At 56.7% G+C, this 16478-nt stretch overlaps 2 protein-coding genes across 5 annotated transcripts; one reads left to right on the forward strand and one right to left on the reverse strand.

Annotated features, from left to right (window-relative positions):
- Positions 1-118: 118 nt before the first annotated feature.
- ULK3 (unc-51 like kinase 3) lies at positions 119-7102 on the forward strand. Of its 4 annotated transcripts, XR_010378318.1 has the most exons (17): positions 119-330; positions 980-1120; positions 1205-1325; positions 1872-1976; positions 2716-2859; positions 3083-3165; positions 3657-3812; positions 3980-4085; positions 4300-4340; positions 4577-4679; positions 4817-4881; positions 4968-5046; positions 5136-5300; positions 5562-5609; positions 5753-5819; positions 5933-6190; positions 6453-7102. XR_010378318.1 is itself a non-coding variant. In XM_010977879.3 (16 exons), the coding sequence occupies exons 1-16, from the start codon at positions 229-231 to the stop codon at positions 5947-5949; spliced, it is 1419 nt and encodes a 472-aa protein (XP_010976181.3). In that variant the 5' UTR covers positions 119-228; the 3' UTR covers positions 5950-7102. The 4 variants fall into 4 exon arrangements, 2 of the variants coding, with proteins under 2 accessions (XP_010976181.3, XP_064336766.1); XR_004132984.2 differs by having other exon boundaries at positions 5933-7102; XM_010977879.3 differs by having other exon boundaries at positions 5136-5176; positions 5933-7102.
- Positions 7103-11512: 4410 nt separating this feature from the next.
- CPLX3 (complexin 3) lies at positions 11513-15840 on the reverse strand. Its single transcript, XM_064480698.1, has 3 exons — positions 15571-15840; positions 14305-14392; positions 11513-12647 (listed from the first exon to the last, which is right to left on the reverse strand). Exons 1-3 carry the CDS (start codon positions 15732-15734, stop codon positions 12423-12425), a joined length of 477 nt encoding a protein of 158 aa, XP_064336768.1. The 5' UTR covers positions 15735-15840; the 3' UTR covers positions 11513-12422.
- Positions 15841-16478: the final 638 nt, after the last annotated feature.

Genomic DNA, 16478 nt, shown 5'->3' on the forward strand with positions numbered 1-16478 from the left:
AGTGCGGGTGGAGGCGAAGGAAGCGACCAGAAGCAGCACCTGCAGGGGCGGGGCGCGGGGGGCTGTGGGAAGCCCTGCCCCGCCCCTCCCACCGCGCTGCACTTCCGGCGGGCGGCGCTGGGGGCAGCGTGGAGTCCGTTCGAGCCGCCGCGCTCTCCCGCTCCGCTCCGGCCGGAACCCGGCGCCGGGAACCAGGAAGCGCCCGGAGGCGGGCACTGGGCGGTCGGGATGGCGGGGCCCGCCTGGGGCCCCCCGCGGCTGGACGGCTTCATCCTCACCGAGCGCCTGGGCAGTGGCACGTACGCCACGGTGTACAAGGCCTATGCCAAGGTGGGTGCGGGGCGCCCGGGGCTTCTGTGCGAGGCAGGAATCCGGGTCTCGGGAACTTCTGAGGGCCTGGCCCCTAGGCCTGCCGGACCCTGAGCAAGGCCACGCGGTGCCGGGCGGGGAAGCCAGGAGAGGTTAGAGATGGCGTGAGAACAGCTCGGGTCTGCCCCGTGCCAGGCAGACCTTCCGTGGAGGAGGTAGGAGGTGACCGCCACCGATAGGTCTTCAAAACACATACGTACACACACCCCTGTTTTGTGTGGAGAGGCAGTGCCAGTGGCTGAAGAATAGGCTCAAAACGGGTAGGATACATCCTGTGGGCTGGGAGGAGTCTGGGGCAGGGTTCTAGACAGCTGGACCCACTTAGGAAGCAGAGTGGGCAGTTTAGAACACTGAATGACATGCCTTAGCAGGGGCACTCTAGAATACAATGAAAGGAGAGGTTGTGGACCAGAGAAACCAGGGTGGTGGGGAAGCCAGGATTCCAGAATCAGGCCTTATTGGCCTGAGTAGGGGAAGCTGGGAAGCCTGATGCTGGTGTGAATGGGTAGGCCAGTGAGGTGGGGAGGGGCAGAGGGAACCAGAGCCCTAATGGCCACAAATGGTCCATGGTCTCCTCAAAACAGAGCCCTCAAATCTCCTGTCCCCACAGAAGGACACTCGCGAGGTGGTAGCCATAAAGTGTGTGGCCAAGAAGAGTCTGAACAAGGCATCCGTGGAAAACCTCTTGACAGAGATAGAAATCCTCAAGGGCATTCGACACCCCCACATTGTACAGCTGAAAGACTTCCAGGTGTGGGCCTGGGGTGGGGTCATCCCCAAAGAGGGCTGGAGAACGGACACCGTCTTCTAGCCTCCTCTCTGCCTCTCACCACAGTGGGACAGCGACAACATCTACCTCATCATGGAGTTCTGCGCGGGAGGTGATCTGTCTCGCTTCATCCACACCCGCAGGATTCTGCCCGAGAAGGTGGCTCGTGTCTTCATGCAGCAGTTGGGTAAAAGCCTCTGACCCCAGCTGGACACTGCTTCCCATGATCTCTGTCCTCCCACCGACCCTGCCACAGGCTTAGAGTCCTGGCACTCTTAGCAGTTGCCTCCCATCCCAATTGGAATTTTTAGGCTCATCCTTCCTATTTACCTATCTCTGACTTAAGGATGCTGTGAGAGAGACAAAGAGGAGCCCCATCCGTGGGGAGTCAGGCTTCCACGTGTGAAATGTATTGTAAGGACCTCCTAGAACATTCCAAAGACCCAAGTGGTTTACCAAGAAGAAGAGCAAGAGCCCAAAGGGCTGGGGGCATCCAGGAGGCTTCTAGAAGAAGGGGAGACTTGTGAAGGGGTTCAAGAGAGGAAAGTGGTCACTCAGGGTGGGAGTGGGGCAAATTCCTAGAAGTCATAGGAGCCTGGTGCTTGTATGTAAAGCATTTGGTGGACCAGCCAGGCCATACCTGGGGTTGTGCAGGCTTGAAGAGGCAGGTATAAGCTTGGGGAGGGAGAAGTGGGCTCCTCTGACCTATCTCTGCATGGGTCCTACTCCCCAGCTAGTGCCCTGCAGTTCCTACATGAACGGAACATTTCTCACCTGGATCTGAAGCCACAGAACATTCTGCTGAGCTCCTTGGAGAAGCCCCACCTTAAACTGGCAGGTGTGAGTCTGGAATAGCAGGTGTGGAGGTTTGGAGGGTGGGTGTGCAGAGGCCTCCTTCTGCCTGGGCTCACTTGGCAGCCCTGGTTCTCATGGAGCCCTTTATTGAGTCATCAAACAGCGATAGACTGGGAGTTCCAGGGATGGACCCCATCACCAAAAGGTAGGGCCTTTCTCTGGCTACCCACACTCAACTCCAGCAGTGTTGTGAGTAGGGGTCAGGCTCAATGTGTGAGCAGTCAGGGTTCAGTGTGTGACCACGGTTAGGACTTTGTCTGCCCCAGGATTGGGGCTCAAATTATGACTCAATCTGTGGCAGTGTTGGAAGGTGTGAGGTGGGAAAGGGGTGGTTGTGGCCCCTGAGAAACTTTAAAGAAGAACTGACTTGAAACTGGAGGCCAGAGAGGCCCACTGAGCCCGGTGGGACAGTGACGGAGGGTTCTAACCCCTAGGGAGCCCTTATTCTCATTGCTGGTGTGATCAGGGTGGGCTTCCTGGGAAAAAGGTGCCTGAGGGTGCTGTGCAGGAGGGGTAGGATTTACAACCCCAAAGGAAGAGGTAAGAGGGTGTTCCAGGCTCATAATGAGAGAAACGGCATGAGCAAAATAGGGAAGTGGGATTAATCCTGCTGAGTCTAGAGGGTGGGAGGACCCCTGCCCTGGGGCCCAGGGTGGGGCTGTAAAGGCCAGAAACGGAGGCAGCTGGAATTCGAGCCCTGCCGCCTGGCCTCTTGCCTGCAGACTTCGGCTTTGCACAGCACATGTCCCCCTGGGATGAGAAGCATGTGCTCCGTGGCTCACCCCTCTACATGGCCCCCGAGATGGTGTGTCAGCGGCAGTATGATGCCCGTGTGGATCTCTGGTCTGTGGGGGTCATCCTATACGGTGAGAGCTCTGTCCCCTGCCCCCTGCCCCCTACCCCTGGAGGCCTGCACTGTGTGTCCTCAGGCAAGGCCTCTCTGGGCCACTCCCGAAGGGCTTTAATGAGGATGCTGACTCCTGCCCTGGGCCCTCTGTTCTGAGGGGTGTCAGGCCCCCTCTCCAGGATTGGGCCAGGCCAGGCTTGACCGTATTCCCTCCCAGCCTGCCCTCTGTCTCCCTTCCACAGAAGCCCTCTTCGGGCAGCCCCCCTTTGCCTCCAGGTCGTTCTCAGAGCTGGAAGAGAAGATCCGGAGCAACCGGGTAATTGAGGTGGGTCTGGCAGGGCCTTGGCAGCTGCCGGGGGGTGGAGGGCGACGGAGCCCCAAGGTGGAAGACCTCACTGCCACCGTCACAGACTCTAGGCCACCTTCATGGAGCTGGGGCACGCTCTAGCCTGAAAGTCAGGGTCCATTCAGTTCCAGAGGCCCAGATCAGCCCGCAACAGGGAGCAAAGGGCCTGCCCCACAGCCTGTTACAGGCGCCCCGTGGGGAGAAGGCCAAAGCAGACCTAGGCCCAGCCTTCCCAGGAGCGTATTCCAGAGAGGGGAAGAGATTCTGCAAAGGGTTCCACGACAACTACAGGTTCCAGTGAGGGTGTGGGCTGGAGCCTCGAGGAGAAGGCTTGGCTCTCTCTGGCTGTAACACTCTGACCTGTCACTGTTCCTCTGGTCTCACATTCCCATCTGTCAAACTTGTATCTCTGGGGCAAGGTGGTTCTGACAGGCCAGAGCCTAGTGTGATTGGTAACCCCCTCCCTCCAGCTCCCCCTGCGGCCCCCGCTCTCCCAGGACTGCCGGGACCTGCTGCAGCGGCTCTTGGAGCGGGACCCCAGCCGTCGCATCTCCTTCCAGGATTTCTTTGCCCACCCCTGGGTGGACCTGGAGCACATGCCCAGTGGGGAGAGCCTGGCACAAGCAGTGAGCAGCCAATGGAGATGGGTGGGCTGAGGGTGGGTTCAGGGTTTTATCTTCCCCTTTCAGTGGTGACCAGGCCAGGAAGCAGAGGGTGGACTCAGGGCATCCCCCCTTATTGGGAGCATGGTGGGTGGGCATGACTCCTGGTCTTCTTGTCCCCTGTGCCCCAGACCGCCCTGGTGGTGCAGGCAGTGAAGAAGGACCAGGAGGGGGACGCCGCGGCCGCCTTATCTCTCTACTGCAAGGCTCTGGACTTCTTCGTGCCTGCCCTGCACTGTGAGTGCCAGGCCGGGTGCAGCAGGGGTGGGGTCAGCCACAGCTGCAGTGGGTGGATTGCATAAGCAGCTCCCCATCCAGAATTGTGTGGGAGACAAGGCAGAGGGTAAATCTGGAACTTAGTGCTTTGGGGGATTCCAAAGTCCAGTGAGTTTGGTGTAGGGCAGAGGTCTCCTCGCCCTAGACTCCTCATATAAACCCCTACTTTCTGCAGATGAAGTGGATGCCCAGCGGAAGGATGCAATTAAGGAAAAGGTGAATGAGTGAGAGTCTCCTGAGGAAATGGGTGAGGGATCCTGGGGCCTCCGGGGACTGGCTCTCTTAGAGGAACTTCTCTCGCTGGGAAGGGGTCAGGCCAGCCTCAGTTGACCCCTGATGTTATACCTTGGGGCAGTCACTGAAGACCCAGAGGGAGAACCTGGAGGTGGATGCCAGCGAGGGTTGGGGGAGGGGAGGAGGCAGCCCTTCCTCAGCGCCTCGCCCTCCTGCAGGTGGGGCAGTACGTGTCCAGGGCCGAGGAGCTCAAGGCCATCGTCTCTTCCTCCAATCGGGCCCTGCTGAGGCAGGGGACCTCTGCCCGAGACCTGCTCAGAGGTAGACCCCAATCCTGGCTGACCACCAGTTCCCCAGCAACTTCCCTCCAACCTGAGGGGGCGGCAGGTTGGGGTGGGCATCCTGTGATGAAACAGCAGGCCGCTCCCCTCACCCTGAGCCTTTGCCCATCATCCCAGAGATGGCCCGGGACAAGCCGCGCCTCCTGGCTGCTTTGGAATTGGCTTCAGCTGCCATGGCCAAGGTCTGTACCTGATGGAAGGGGTCTAGATGGGGCAGGGAGGAATCCAGGTCATGATCCTAAATGACCTGGTATCCCTGTGGCTGCAGGAGGAAGAGGCTGATGGGGAGCAGGACGCGCTGGCCCTGTACCAGCACAGCCTTGGGGAGCTGCTGCTGCTGCTGGCAGGTGAGGCCCCCCACGGCCTGTCACCACACTCCCCCCAGCCCCTGGCTGCCCTGCCCTGCCCTCACCGTGTGCCCTTCCTCTCTCTGCAGCGGAGCCCCCCGGCCGGAGGCGGGAGCTGCTTCACACTGAGGTACCCACTGGGGTTGGGAGGGTTAGAGAGCTTCCTCTTACCCATTTGCCATGCTCCCATTTGGGGGCGCCTCTCGGGTTCCCGCAGAGTTATCCAGGTCTGGGAATCAGACTTCATAGATGTGGTAAGTCAGTGGCCCCACGTATTCCATAGGGCTCAGGTGCTTGGGTCAGGGCAAGGGGACAGGCAGGATCTGGGAACTCAGCAGCAGAAAGTCTGCTGGGCTGCTGCAGTTGGAAGGTTTCCTGGAGGAAGGAGCAGATAAGGACTCAGAGATAAGTTGTTCTTATGGGGCAGAGGGTTCTGGAGAGCATCGGGAGTGAGGAGGAGCTCAGTGTGAAGGCCCCTCCTCACCCTGCACCCATGGGCGTGTCTTCCTCGGCAGGTTCAGAATCTCATGGCTCGAGCTGAATACCTGAAGGAACAGGTCAAGGTGGGCACGTGGGGGCCCCACCGGGGCAAAGCTGTGTGGGTCCTGCTCCTCTCTGCCTGTGGCTGTGTGTCCCCTGCTCCCCCTGTGTGTGTTTCTGTCTGAAGGCCTCCCCATCGCTTTCTCTGTCCTTTTATGTTCCACAGATGAAGGAGTCTCACTGGGAAGCTGAGACCCTGGAGAAAGAAGGGCTGTCAGAGTCTGTTCGGAGCTGTGAGTCCTGCCCTGGGGTTACCCGCCAAGAGGGGTGCGGGCTGGGGCAGCCATGGATTCTGCTTCTTTTGGCAGAAACCTGAGACTGACCCTCTCTACTTTGCCCTCCGCAGCTTGTACCCTGCAATGACTTCGAAGGATGATTGGACAGGTGGCTGGGACTTGGCCCCGGCTGACACCCAGAATTCTTTTAGCCCTCTGCAGCCCTGCAGAGCAGGCTTCCTGGGGCAACTCTGAGAACGCCCACGTCTCAGGATCCCCAGCACTCCTCGGGAGACTCTCCACCATCCAGAGGATCTGATGTCCCACAGTGTGTGCTGGGAGCACTGGGAGAGGAGAGCAGGACTCTGAGAAAAGAGTGTTTTCTTCAGGTGACTTTTATTATTTGGCGGTTGCTGGGCTGTGAGCCTGTTGATTTCAGGGCGTCAGGCATCTTCTTTTGGCTCTCAGAGGAGGGCGAGGGGCCCTCTGCAGGGCCGTTGTGCTCTTTCCCCTCCCTGCCAGCAGGCAGCTGTGCTCCGTGCCCACCCCATCCTTACTGGGAGCCTTTATTGCAACTCACCTCTCTCCTTGCACTGGAACGGGGCACTTCAAGACCCCTCAGGGACCACTCACCCCACTGTATGCACTCAGGCCTGCAGAACTCACCAGTCTTCCTGGGAGCTGACTCCTGCCCGCTCTCTTGGTGGTTTAAGATAATCGTTCATGCATGAAAATATATCCTTTGTAGAGGTGGGGCGAATTTGAAAAACCCATGCCTTTTTCTTGCCCTGGCAGGACACAAGGGGAGGGGTCCTCAATCCTCCTCTCTCCTACCTCCATCTCTCTTTGGGGAACACCCCTAGTTGCCACAGAGCTGGTCCTGGCCTGGGAAGGGGAGGCATGGGGGCTGCCTGACCCGGCAGCCTGTAGGGGACCCAGTGATCCAGGAGGCCTGGTTCTAGGTCTGACACTGCCGCTGCTCCAGTGTGTGACCCCGGGCCAGCCCCTTTCCCTTTCTGGGCCTGGTCTCCCCATCTCTTCAATGAGACTGCTAGTATTTCCTTAGCACCCCTCCATGGGCTTGTAGGAGAACAACTTTAATCTGACTATAATCTGGGAAGAATGTGCACAACTGGGGTTATTTAGGGGTTTCCTTTAAAAAAAAAATCAGAGAGGGGTTAGCAATTTCCAACCCTTCTTCCCTTAAATGCCTCCTTGGGGCAACAGTTGTCTGCCTTCCCTGCAGGAGGCTGGGTGTAAAGAATGTAATTCATGGTTTTTCTATTAAATTATTTTCTAAACTTTCGCTTCTTTTGCTCTGGAAAAAAACAGGAGAGGTAGCTAGCCTCTGTTCACAGACCCAGGCTAGAGGGGCCCCAGGAAAAGCTGGGTGACCTGGGGGAGGGCTGGGAAAGCCACAAGGTGGTGGGGGAGTGAGAACCAATCTGCCTCCTGCTCTCAACCCCTGAGGGACCCGGGAGAGCCAGGCTGACCAGCCACCAGTCCTCCCACCACTCAGGAGACCAGTGTGGGCTCAGGCAAGGCCCTTCCTCTTTGCACCTGGAGGGGGTTTCGGTGGCAGGAGGGCAGTCCCGTAAAACCTGTGCGTTCCGCACTGCCCACCCCCTTGCCTCAGACAAGGTCCCTGGCCCCCATGCCCTCTTACCCTGAGCCAGTGAGTGGACAGTGAGCTAGACTGGGGAAAGGACATCCTCTGTGGTGTCTTGTGCTCATGCCCAGCCCCCAGGACCTCCAAGTTGAGGTGGTCTCTAGCAGCCCTCTCCCTCATCTCACCCCAGTCTTGGTCTGAATGGCACTCAACTTGGGAGCATCTTTGGGGACTTAAAGTAGGGGGCATTCACCCCTCAGGCAGCACCAAAGCAGGAGCCCCCTGGCTGCGCAGCCCCCATGCGACCTTGCAGGACTTCCGCACAGGGGAGGGGACACACCGGGAGGGGCCTCATGTCCCTGAAGCCCTTGGCCTGACCGTTGGGAAGCAGTGTAGAGGAGTGGCCCAGAGGGCAGGAGGCACGACTGAAATTCTGGCCCTGCCATTTGGCCCTGAAGCTTGAGACTCACTGATTAGCCAATTTCTCAATAAAATGAGGGTGAAGATAAATGCCCTGTGGGAATGTGTAAGGATTAAATGAGTCACTGCATGAGCCTGTCACATAGTAAGAATTCGTTAAAATGTTACTTTCAGACTTAGAGAAATGTATACAGATTATCTCTGGAAATGGGCTGGATGAAAATGAGTAAAATGAAGGGAAGGAAGGAGGAGAATGAATGGACCAGCTGGGTGGGTGAATGGAGAAGACTGAGTGAGAGAGAACGGGAATGAGGAAGGGTGGGGTTTGTGAGAGACTAACTGAGCAGAAGGATAATGGGACGGAGGGTTGGGCTACAGCCCTCAGGTGTTTATGTTTGTGGTGTCTGTACTGGCTGGCTGAGAAAAGGGGCCTGAAATTATTATACATGTGGGTGTGGAGGAGTGGGCCCCCATGGGGGGACTGGGTATAGGAAAGGCCTGGGAGGCTGAGACCCTCCCTAGGCAAGACATTTAGATGGCTTCCAGGCTGGTCCTGTGTCTAAGTCACCTGCCAAGGGCAGAGGCAGCCCAGCTGGAAGAGGTGGGGCTCTCTTTAGGGCTTTCTTCCTAGGCCTATGGGAAATACGCTAATCTGTGTTTTTAATAATGCATTTTTCCTCCTAGGAGCAAGTTGTTTCCACCTCTTCACCTTTAACACTTTGAATGTGCCCCAGGCAAGGCAAACCCCACCCCACCCCCCAGCATCTGGGTGCCTCACCCCGCCCTGTCCTCCCAAGCCCAGCCAGCACGGAGCCAAGCTGGGGAAGCACCTGAGCCTGGCTTCTGTTTCCCAAGGGACCAACCCTGGGAGAAGCAGATGGGCCTCTGAAGCAGACTGAGGGACCCAGGTGTCCCTGTGCCCAGTCTGCCCCTTCCTTTGCTAACGGGGGTGGGGAGGACATAGAACCTTGGTTCCTGTAGAAGGTCCTCCAGAAGGACTCTTGTCCTCGGAGGCCACCTGCCATCCCAGCCCTTCCTGAGAGGGAGATGGCCCGCCCCTGAGGTTGGAGCATGAGGGAAGGGGGCAGGTCAAGGACCACTTTCCCTAGAGTAATATACCCACACCTATACACTCGAAATCTCACAGACACAGGCCACAGGCGACAGACAGACACATGCAAATATCCGCAGTGTACGAGCTCACAGGCCCATGCAGACCACACTTAGACTTACACTCATGATCATACACACAGAGGCACAGTTCTTGTTGAATAAAGGCAAGGCAGCCTCAAAATTGCTGCTTCCCCAGACCCAGCCCACACAGGCTCCCTCGCTGTGCCGAGCCTCACACGGATTCTGGGACAGCGATGTCTGGCGGGCACCCGGTGGGAGGCAGGGCAGCAGGCTTTGTGGTTCCCTCCCGCTCCCCTCACATGTGGCTCCCCACCCCCAGCCCAGCCTCAGGAGTCAGCTAGGTCAATAGGCACTGCCAGCAGCTCAGGCTCAGCAAATGGACATTTCCTCCAGATGTCCCAGCGCCTGCCCCCGCAGGGCCTCCAGTGCTCGACAGGAGACCATCTGGCCACTGGGGGAAGGGGACATCTTCTAAATTCCAAACCCATAGCCACCTTCCCCAACCCCTCCCTGGAGACCAACTGGCCTCCAGAAAGTCCCTTGTTTTCTGCCCACCCCTCCTTCCTCTGGGAACCAGGCCTGAGCTCTCTGGAGGGGTGGAAGGCAGAAGGGTACTTGAGCCGGGCAGGGGCCAGGGCTCACCACCAGTCTCCCTGAAATTCCCTGTTTCTGGGCCAGAGAACCTGAGGGTGGGAGTGAGGTGGGCCAGGCCGGCCACCTTTGCTGTCCGTCTTCTCCTGAAAGACTGGAGAGGGCTCGAAGGGGCTGTCTCATCATCTTTCAACATTTCCTGTATCCTCAGACTGCCTGCAGAGTGAGAAGAGAGAACAGGAGGGAGGGGCCTGGAGAGGCAAACGCCTTACTCTAAACTACGGTGCCCTAATGATGGGATTTTAATCCGTCCGAAAAGGGAAGATATGGCGTTAAGAGGCTTTCCTTGCTTCCTTCACATCACAGCAGGCGGGTGAACTAGTCTTGGAGCAAGTGATTGTCTAAGTGGCAGTTGAAATAGGATGGGAAGAGAGTAACAGTCTAGTAGTGGATGTAGACAGGCCCTGAGGGCTGGGAGTGGTGCAAGTGAAGAGGGGGCTCCAGCAGGTGAGCCCCACTCTGAGGGCATGGGGGTGGGCATGAGATAGAGGGGGAGGGGACACATGAGAGGGACGCAGACTAACGAGCCCAGAGAGCAGGGGAAAGAAGAGCCTGGGGACCCCTCAGCCTGCCCTCCTTGCCCATCTCTGCTTGAGCCCCAGAGCCGGCTCCTTCTGCCCTAGAGTTGCCTCTTCCCATCCCAAGGACCTACAGATGGGTCAGGGCTTCTCAGGGTTCTCAGGCTGAGGAAGGAACCAGATAGGGGCTCAGCTCCTCCCACTTCCTGACCCCAGGCCCCAGTCAGACAATTTTGTTAGGGTTCAGTGAGTGCTAACTCCCCAAGCCTGCCCACGGCCCACATCCCTGCCTCTTTCGCTCTAGGTCCTGCAAACCACTGAGGGGAAAGGGGTCTGTCCAATCCCATTAGGCAGAAGGCCCCTGGAGGGTGGAGTGCTGACGTGGGCCTTGCTGCTGACGCTGCTGAGGGGGCTCATGGCCCCCCTTACACAGCCTGGGGCTGGAGCTTGGTCTCCTCCAGCTCCAGGAAGGTCGGGGGGTTGGGGTTTGTCCAGTGACCACCCCAGGCAGCAGCCTAGGAGCAGCTCAGAGGCCCAGGCCCCTTCCCCCAGGGATGCTCAAGAGAGAGCGGCCAGCGAGGCAGCTGGAGCAGCACTGCCCAGATCCTGGGCCTGCTCCCCTCCTCACCCTCCTAACTCCTCCTTTCTTCTCTCTCTTCCACCTGTCCCTCCCCACATTACCTATTGCACAAGCTTATGTTCCTTGTCCTTATTTTACAAAGGAGGCCTAATGGAAGCTTTGCCCTTGAAACCAAACACTCAGATGGCTGTTCCACCTGTAAATCCTGGCTGGCTTCTTCACAGACCAGTGCCAAGTGGAGGCACCAGGGTTGGCCTGTAGCACCTTTTTCCTCCTGGAGTCCTGGAATGGTCTGCTTGTGGAGCCTCCGGGTGGGTCTCCTGGACCTCCTACCAGTGAGCAGGATGAGATTTGGACCCTTCACTTTTTTTTAAAGAATGAGTAACCATTTATTGATATGATCTATCATGTGCCAAGAGTATTACAAATGGTCACCCTTTGAAACATACATTATTATTATTAGAGGGGGGAAAACAGGCTCACAGAGGGAAGGGGACCTGCTCAAAGTCACACAGCAGTGCCAGAGCTGGAACTCATTGGCCCTGCCCTCTTTTTGTTACAGGTTCCATTTCCAAGGTGTGGATGGGGATGTAGACACAGGTGCCAGATTCAGCTGTGGTTTCCAGGGACCTTGCCCTCACCCAGGCCCCTAAGAGGGTAGAGCTTGAATATATTATAGAGGGTGGCGCTTCTATGAAGCTGTGGGTGAGGAGGTCGAGGACACCCCTCCAAGGGCAGGGTTAGGGTCCTGTGAACCCCAAGACTCCTGGAAGTCAGTAAGAAGTGGGAGAATAGGCAGGTCTTTTGGAATTTTTATTTTTCACTGAACTGAGAGGAAATCCAGCTATGGAATCCAGAGAGAGTTCTACAGGAACAGAACAGAAATTGGCTGGGCCCTGGGCCCAGAGAAGGCCTGGAGCCGCCTGGGCTACTGTTCGGTGCCAGCTACATCCTTGGCATTGGGCCCCTCACATAGCATCGCTCAGCTTCCAAGAGCCAGAGCTCACAGTGGCAGCCGCTTGAGGCTCTGGCTGCAGCTGCTGCCCTGCGCAAGGAGGGGCTGGGGTTGACCCCGAGGGGCCAGGAAGGCCAAGCTAGAAAAAGTCTGAGAAATCCCCCAGTCTATCCCCATTTTCTAGGTGATGAAATGAGGCCCAGAAAGGGCAGTCGGTTTCAAGGAGAATAAATTTGGAAACTTGGACTCAGGCCTCCTGTCTGCTGAGGGTGTCCCCTTAAGCCCCATCTAAGCATATTTGAGTGTTGGTGTCTAGAAGAGCTAGGCACCCAGGGGAGCTGGCCTGTGTACGTATGTCTATGTGTGCCAGGATGCATCTGTGGCATATGCCTCTACACATGCCAGGGTCTCTATGTCCCTGTGTGTCTGTCTGTGGGTGCTCTTCTGTGCATACACTCAGGGCCATGGCCAAAGAGGGTTGGACCTATTCCTACAATCTTGGGAAGCCTCCCCAGGCTGAGTAGGGAAGATGGGTCCTAAGGGGTAGGGTGAGGAGTGGGGACTTTGCTCCCAGTGGAGAGGGAGAAAGCAGAAGGCAGGCTGGAGGTATGAATGAGAAGGGTCCTGGGGTTGGTGTGGGGCAGAGGAACAAAGCCAAGATAGGGTTTGGAACCCTGGAGGTTGAGACATGCTCTTAGCGCTTATGTGGGCCCAGCCCTCTGGTCACCCCCATGGGCAACCCCAGGGGAAGTAGTCACATGATGTGGCACTTTTCAGCTGATTGCTTGAGGTCCCCCAGTGTGGTCTGGGCCTTGTCCTTGAGTGAGCCGAGGTCCAAGCCAGGGAGGCTGGCCAGCTGCCCAAGGACTGAGGCCCTCTCCTCCTCCTCCTCTGTGTCCTCCTCAATCATCTTGGCCAGCTCCCGGGGCAGCTCCACGTCTCCACCTGCCATCTGGATCTGGCTCTCATCTGTCTCGTTCTGAAGGGAAGAGGGAAAGGGGTGGGGTGGGGTTGGAGGTCTGTGGGAACCCAGAGTTGAGGCGCAGGGAGGAGGCCTGAACTGGGTTTCAGGCCCCTAGATTCTGGAGCTCCTTGTTCCGGGGGGCTCAGTTTCCCCTCTCCCATCCCAGCAGCAAGCTTTTGAAACTTGGATATGGCGACCTTGCACTTTTACGTGACCTTATTTCACTCTGAGATATTGAAGGTAAAACACTAGCACAGTGAGTAACAGCAGCATGAAAATACCTCAGAGTCAGACCGAGTCAGCTAAGCTGTGTGTTGACTGTCGTTAAGTACACCGGAGGATGTTACCAGGCACAGTGATGGGCTGTGTTCATCAAGCATCTATTATGTGACTGACATTGAGCTGAGTGCTTTCCATTCTCACAACAACCTGTGAGGTCAGTATTGTTTTCTTCATTTTACAAATAAGGAAAATTGAGGCTCAGATAACCTGAGTGATTTGCCTAAGGGCACACAACTAGGAAGTGGGGGAGCTAGATTTAAATCTATGTCCCTGATTCCAACATCTGTGTTCTCTTTGCATGGCACCTGGCTACTGAGTGTCATTGTACTTCCCTGTCCCTTTATGTCCTACTCACTTACAGCCAAGTCTTCTCTCTCCTACTGGACTCAGAGTTCCCTGATGTCAGGAGTTGTGTCTCTTATATGTGTAGTAGAAGCATTTGAGGAATGACTCCATTCCTGGCTGGTTTTAACTCTCCCTTTGAAAGACTTTCAAAAGACAAATGCCCTGTGGGGAGTCAGAGGCAGCCAGGGCCTCAGTAAATATTTGTTGAATGAGTGAATGTGATGTTCCCATATCTGATCTTCCAGTTCAAGTGAAAGATCAAAGTCAGGTGTACTGTAGCCTGCACTTCTGTTTCTCCCCAGAATCTGGCACAATTCTGAGCACTGCGAGGGACTTGTGCCTCAGTTCCCTCTTTAGGCAACAAAGTAAACATGCCCATCTGGTGCTGCAGCGCCTAGGGAAGACATCCTTCTGACTGCTTGGCCAACTAAGGGAGTACTCTGTTCTCTGCAGACAGACTCCATACCCTGGAAGGCGGTCAGGGATCCTGGAGCAAATGCGGCTCAGCATGCACAGGCTTGAGCTCTGATCCCAGTTTCATCATTTGCTGGCTGTATTGTCTTAGCCAAGTCCCTTAATCTCTCTGAGCCTCAGTTTCCTTATTTGTAGATGTGGGTAATAGCTGCCTGGCAGTGTTACTGAGGGGTTAGGCAAGGGTGTTAAAGGTCAAGTGCCTGGCACACAGAGGGTGCTGCCTTCTCTCTGCACCCCCACTCCCTGGGTGCTTAGAAGCCCCAAGAGATTCTACCCCTGCGGTAAAATCTACTGCCTTCCAACTTTTCATCTGCCCTGGCCTGACTCTAGGTTAGGCAAATGGAGGTTAAATGAGAGAAGGGGCCTGGACTGGCTCCAGAAACACAAACTTACCAGTCTCTGGAGGATGGACTACCCCTCAGCACTAAGTCTTGGCCCTTGGTGTGCGCCAGTTAACCGTGAATGAATGAACAAGTGAGAGAACCAAGGATTTAATCAAACACTCCTTGAGAGCCTGGAGCCGAGAGATTAGGTCCCATATGTGCCTCGCAGCCCCAGCTCCTAAGCTTACCTTGGGCAGCCGGTATTTGTCTCGGAAGTGACTCCGCAGCGTGGCCCGCTCAGCCTTCCTCTGTGTGAACTGCGCGTCCCGCTCCATTCTGCAGGGGCACCAGGGGTGGAATTACTGCCAGGTCTGAGAGAACGGGTGGGGTCTACGAGGAAGGGGCAGGAAGGGTCTCTGCATCCTGGCCACAATTTGCATCGCTCCCACCCTCAGGTCTGTATGTCTAGGGCTTGGAGCTCTGACCAGCTGAGATTATTTTTTGCTGTCTCTCCCCCCATCACAGAGCCCTTTATCATCTCCACACTTGTAAATGGACAGAGCTATCAGGGTGGGGGGCATCAGTCTGCCTCTCTCTGTGGACCCTAATATATGTCCCTCACAGCCACCAACTGGTCTGTGATTTCCCTCCCTGACAGGTTGTGTCTTGTAGGGGAAAGTATTCAGGACAGACTTGGTTTCAAGTCCCGGCTCCACTACTGCTTTTTCAGTATGTCTTTGAGTGAGTCACTTACCTTCCTCTTTTATAAAATGGGGAAAAGATTTTGCAACTTACCAAACTGTTACAATTAAGTGAAATTATAATAGCTAACATTTAATGATTTACCATGTGGCAGGCACTCTGCTAAGTGGTTTATCTGCATTAGGTAATTTAACTCATAAATATATAAGGCATGTTTTATGATTGCATCCCCATTTTACAGAAGAAGAAACTGAGGCACAGAAAAGATAAGTAATTTGGTCACCCAGCTAAACATAAGCAAAGCCATGATCTGACCCAAGCAGCCTAACTCTGGAGTTCAGCCTCTACTCCACTCCAGCTGCCTCTGTCCCAGCATTGTCTGCACACAAGTAGCCTCAATATCTATGAGTACCCCCATTTCAGGATCTGTCTCCATGACTCTGAGCCCGTCTCAGCTGCACTGCTTTTCTCAGAGCCTCAGGCTCAGAGAAGCTCCAGTTGGAAGACAGACGGCTGGGACCAGATCGGATTAAGGGATTATTTATTTCGTCAGAAATGCACGTGCCCCCACCCCGTCCCAGGCCCCTGTCATCCCTGCCCCCACTCCCTCTCCGCCCGAATGAGAAACTGGTGCGGGGTCCTGGGTTTGAGACAGGGTGGCCCTGGAGGCAGCCTAGAGGGCACATCCCAGCGTCTTACCATGTCTAGAAAAGTAGAGGAGGGGTTCAGGGTCTGAGACTGTCCTAAAGGTGGGCCGGGCTGCTTTTGAGGGGTGGGGAGGGTCGTTGGAGCCGGGAAGGGATCCCACTCACTTCTCTTCCACCAGTTGCTTCTGATACTCCTCATACTCCTCTCGGCTCATGCCCTGCGCTTCGGCGGCCGACTTGTCCCCGTCCCCTTTGTCCTCGCCGCCCCCTAGGCTCCCAGTGAGGTTCTTCAGCTGGCCGCCCACCATGGTCTTCACCATGAATGCCATGGTCTTCGGCTGGCCCGGTACTGGGCGCCGGGTACCATGCGCCGGGCACCCAGGCACGTCCGCGCCTACTTCAGCACTAGGTCTCACGGACAGCTCCCGCCACAGGCAGGCGCCCCACACTCTGCACCGCCCACTGCCCGCCCCTGCCCGAAGCCCGCCTCCACCTCCCCAAACCCCTCCTCACAGGGGGCGGGGGCTGGAGGTATGCACGGGGCTGAGGAGGCGGCACCACGTGCAGCTCCTCACTCCCGCCTCCCCCACGTGCCTCCTTCAATGCCGAGCTCTGCTGTGCACTGCCGACAACGGATTGGGGCCTGCGGAGGGGGCAGGGGAGTCGGGGTGGTCGCGCCCCAGGGGAATGAGCTGTGCTGCTATGAGTCCAGACCCCTGCTCTCCCCCCACTTCTTCCTCCCCCAGGTCGCTGATAGCCAGGATTTGGCTGTGAGATGCCAGTAGCCATGGGCCCTACCCCAACCTTCTCAACCCACTGCCCCAGCAGCTGCCCAAAGAGCTTGACGCTGGGAAAGGGAGGGAGACCAGAGAGCAGGGAATCCCAATTATGGTTCTGTGAGTTGCTTCTCAAAGAGTTCTCTGTCACGCGTCTGCCCTGCTGAGCCCTGGAGCTACAGGGAGCAGGGAGAGAGAGAGTTATTCATGGTGAAGCTGCCTGGGCTGGACCAGGAAGGGCGCCTGGAGACACCACTCCTTGTTCTGGGTGAATCTGGGGACAGAATTATACACAGG

This window comes from Camelus dromedarius, chromosome 29, assembly GCF_036321535.1.
Source record: "Camelus dromedarius isolate mCamDro1 chromosome 29, mCamDro1.pat, whole genome shotgun sequence".
Lineage (NCBI taxonomy): Eukaryota > Metazoa > Chordata > Mammalia > Artiodactyla > Camelidae > Camelus > Camelus dromedarius.

Bases quoted from the DNA above. Each gene is read 5' to 3' on its own strand.
- ULK3 (XM_064480696.1), top strand. From the start codon at position 229: ATGGCGGGGCCCGCCTGGGGCCCCCCGCGGCTGGACGGCTTCATCCTC. The intron at 1,121-1,204 runs GTGTGGGCCTGG...CTCTCACCACAG, and splicing joins TACAGCTGAAAGACTTCCAG to TGGGACAGCGACAACATCTA. The intron at 4,680-4,816 runs GTAGACCCCAAT...CCATCATCCCAG, and splicing joins TGCCCGAGACCTGCTCAGAG to AGATGGCCCGGGACAAGCCG.
- CPLX3 (XM_064480698.1), bottom strand. From the start codon at position 15,734: ATGGCATTCATGGTGAAGACCATGGTGGGCGGCCAGCTGAAGAACCTC. The intron at 14,393-15,570 runs GTGAGTGGGATC...GTGCCCCTGCAG, and splicing joins AAGCAACTGGTGGAAGAGAA to AATGGAGCGGGACGCGCAGT. The intron at 12,648-14,304 runs GTAAGCTTAGGA...TCTTCCCTTCAG, and splicing joins ACAAATACCGGCTGCCCAAG to AACGAGACAGATGAGAGCCA.